This window comes from Marmota marmota, unplaced genomic scaffold (genome assembly GCF_001458135.2).
Source record: "Marmota marmota marmota unplaced genomic scaffold, marMar, whole genome shotgun sequence".
NCBI lineage: Eukaryota > Metazoa > Chordata > Mammalia > Rodentia > Sciuridae > Marmota > Marmota marmota.
Window position 1 is genome coordinate 23107348 of NW_026000221.1, and position 3417 is coordinate 23110764.

At 55.0% G+C, this 3417-nt stretch overlaps 1 protein-coding gene across 1 annotated transcript; it reads right to left on the reverse strand.

The window, feature by feature from the left end:
* Positions 1-440: 440 nt before the first annotated feature.
* Irx5 (iroquois homeobox 5) lies at positions 441-3411 on the reverse strand. Its single transcript, XM_015488485.2, has 2 exons — positions 2030-3411; positions 441-1857 (listed from the first exon to the last, which is right to left on the reverse strand). The coding sequence occupies exons 1-2, from the start codon at positions 2499-2501 to the stop codon at positions 1064-1066; spliced, it is 1266 nt and encodes a 421-aa protein (XP_015343971.1). The 5' UTR covers positions 2502-3411; the 3' UTR covers positions 441-1063.
* Positions 3412-3417: the final 6 nt, after the last annotated feature.

The following is a 3417-nucleotide window of genomic DNA, read 5'->3' on the forward strand; positions in this document are numbered from 1 at the left end:
CAGTGACTTGGGAAAGCCTTCCCTTGGTATCCCCTAACGCTCCCCTCCCGCATTAGCCAGCAGCACCTTTGAAATAGTAATAAGGGCTAAATCCGGCATAAAATCGAACTCATTAGCAAAGTTCACCAGCTGATTGCTTTGCATAAAACACGACACTGATTGGAAGTAATTAGGTTAAGCGCTGGTGCTCGGGTGCTGCGAGTCTCTAGCTCGATTTGCCATCTTTTCTCCCTTCTGGGTATACACTTGGGTCTCTTCTCCTTCCTCCAGGGTCCAATCTTCCCGGAGCAGCCCGAATCAGTGATCCAAATCCGCATTGCCCGGGCAGGGCCGGGTTCCCCCAGGCTTGGAGCCTAATTATGGCTTTCCCCATGGGGCTCTGAGGGGCTGTGGAACCTTTCATTTCCCACTTGGAAAAAAAGTTGCATTTGCACCTTTTGGACCAAGGCAATGGACAGTTTATTGAGGCTTCTAAAGAGTAATGAGTGGCTCTGATTCTGTTAAAATCTCTTTTAATTAAATATTTTGCATTTTACAAAGGCGGCTGCAGTTTCTTTTACTTTTTAAATCTAAGAGTATAACCTGTTTCCTTTCCGTAATAATACTTTAGCTCATACCCAGAAAAATCAATAGGTGTAAAAAATTAAATTAAACTTGGTATTTTTAAACTATGAAACAGTTTTGGGGAAAACACAAATGTATATATTTATATTACAAAAAACATTAAATGCCTGTACAGGTGTCTCGATTTCATAATTTACTTCAAAGATATTGAATTATCAATTTAAATACAAAAATGCTACATTAAATATACAGAATAAGATTTAATACAAATCCTTTTTTAATTCTTTCTTTTCGGTTGGTTAAGACATTTTTTTTTTTTTTGTATTTGGAGATGTTTACATCTTTATGTCATCCATCTCCATAAACTATAAACTTTTGAATAGAAGTGTAGTTTATTTCTCTGTCTCTCTCTCTCTCTCTTTCTCTTGGTGATGGAAAAATAACTGCCAAGGCCATGGTTTTAATAAATTATGCAAGTCCGGGACCCACGCAGCCCGCGTTAAATGTCGGACATACCTTTCTTCAATTCATAGGGAGAGTCTTTGCACAGGTCTAGCTGAGACTGGCTCCGCAACATTTTCGGGTCTTTAGCCAAAGCGTCCGCACGGTTCAACACCGTCTGGTTTAATCCATTGAAATGAGAGCCCGGACCGGTGGTGGGACCTGGCCCGGGCCCCGGGTGGCCGTGAAGGTGTCCGAAGGAGCCATAGTTCGTGTAGCCGGGATAGAAGGGCGCGGTGTAGTAGAGAGGCCGGGACAGCACCGTCCCGCCCGGAAAAGGACACTGCGCGGAGGGCGAGCGCGACGGCGCCCGGGCCGGCGACGCGCGGCTGCCTCCCAGGGTTTGCCCGGCTACAGGCCCGGGGCACGGTGGGCACGGAGAGCCGTCGCTCCCGCCGCCCCCGTCCTTGACCTTGTCCGAGGATGTGGCGATCTCTGCCAAAGACCACAATTTGGGCTTGGCGAGCACCGCTGGCGGCGGCGGCGGTGGTGGCGAGTGGATCACCGAGGGCCCGCCGGGACCGGGGGGCAGCTCTCCCGCGGACGGGTGCGATCCGGACGGCGGCGCACCCGCGGGGTAGTGAGGGGCCGGGTCCTCCGCTAGCCGCGCCGCCGCTGGCCCCGCTGGGGAGGGCCCGCCGGCGCGGGGGGGCCGGGGCAGCGTGTCGTGGCGGCCCTCGGAGGGCGGCTCCTTAAAATCCGAGTCGCTGAGACTGCCTTCGGTCTCCTTGCCGGCGGGGGTGGGCGGCCCCTGAAGCCGTTCGCAGCCCGAAGTCGCCTTCGGCTCGGCTCCTGTGGGCGAAACCCAGGCTGTCAGAAACGCAGAGGCCACGCGGCGGGGCCCCGGTTCCCGCCTGCAAAGGCAGAGATCCTGGCCCCAAACCTCCAGGCCCCGTGCGCGCCCCCTCCAGGCCCCCTATTCACTTAACTCCAGCTCCAAAAATCCTTTCCCTCACCCACCAACCTGCTTCAGGGCCTTCGGGGTCGCCCTTGTCCTCGGGCTTCTGGGGCTCGTCCTCGTCATTCTTCTCCAGATCAATGTTCTCCTCCTCCTCTTCGTCCTCGCTGCGGTTTCGCGGAGTCCACGTCATCTTGTTCTCCTTCTTTAGGCGACGGCGCGCGTTGGCGAACCAGGTGGACACCTGGGTGAGGGTCATCTTGGTGATGATGGCCAGCATGATCTTCTCGCCCTTGGTGGGGTAGGGGTTCTTGCGGTGCTCGTTGAGCCAGGCCTTGAGAGTGGCCGTGGCGTCCCTGGTGGCGTTCTTCCGGTATGCAGGGTCCCCGTACGGGTAGGAGCCCAGGGGCGCAGCGTATGGGTGGTACCCCAAGGAGCCCGCCATGCCGGGTGTGTGGTCGTAGGGAGAGCCCTGCGGGGGACAGGCAGAGAGGAGGTGAGTGTGGGCCTGGGTCTCCACTGCCAGTTGAACGACCATAGCACTCTTTGCCTACGCCCCGGGGTTTGCGGGCGAGCCAGGCCCTCAAACCAGCTTCCCCTGGGGGAGGGCTGGTTGACTCAGACCCAGAAGCACACCGCCCCCCTCCTCAGAAGACAGCAGAGGCCCCAATTCCTGAATCTGGTCCTTCGGGGACCCCTGAAGCTGTCCCGACCTCGGTGCCACCCGGTCTGCCGGGGAACGACCGTGCCCTGTGCGCAAATCTGGCCTCCGCGCCCGGCCCACCATCCAGATAGAGGCCTGGGCAGGAGCAGGGACTCCATGCTCCGCTCTGGGGCGACCTCACGTTGGGCGCACGGGGGTAGAACAAGAGAAGCCAAGGCTTGCTTTCTTTCTCTTTTAATCCACAAAGAAACGCAAAGGAAAGGCTGAGCTTTGCCTAGCACTCCCACCCTCCAGAAATGCTAACCCGAATCGAAGCCACTGCGCTTTTCCAGAAAGTGCACCCGGCCGAAAAATCCCGGATGCACCGCAGCTCGGTCGACTTTTCAGAAATTTAATACCTCCAAATCGGATTGTGAAGATAGGATTAAGGATTTGCAACATTTTGGAGGATTAATTAAAGGCGAGGCCAAACACATTTGCATAGATTTAGCACGCTTCTGTTCTGATTTCGGATCTATTTCTTTTGAACTTTTCCAAAAACCAAAAAAAAAAAAATAAAATTTGCAGGGCGGCCCGGAGTTTCCGTTTGAACCAAATCCGGCTTTAATTGCAACGACCTTTCCCTTCAAAACCCTTCCCTCCACCTCAAGGATCCGAGCTAGACGCGGCTTTTCTCCCAACAACTCCTGAGCCCAAGGCCCGGGCGAAGCCCAGCGAGACAATCGCCCAAGTTTGTAGGGACCGCGAAGCCTGGCGGGGGAGGTCGGCAGTGGTGCCTAGGCCCGTGTCC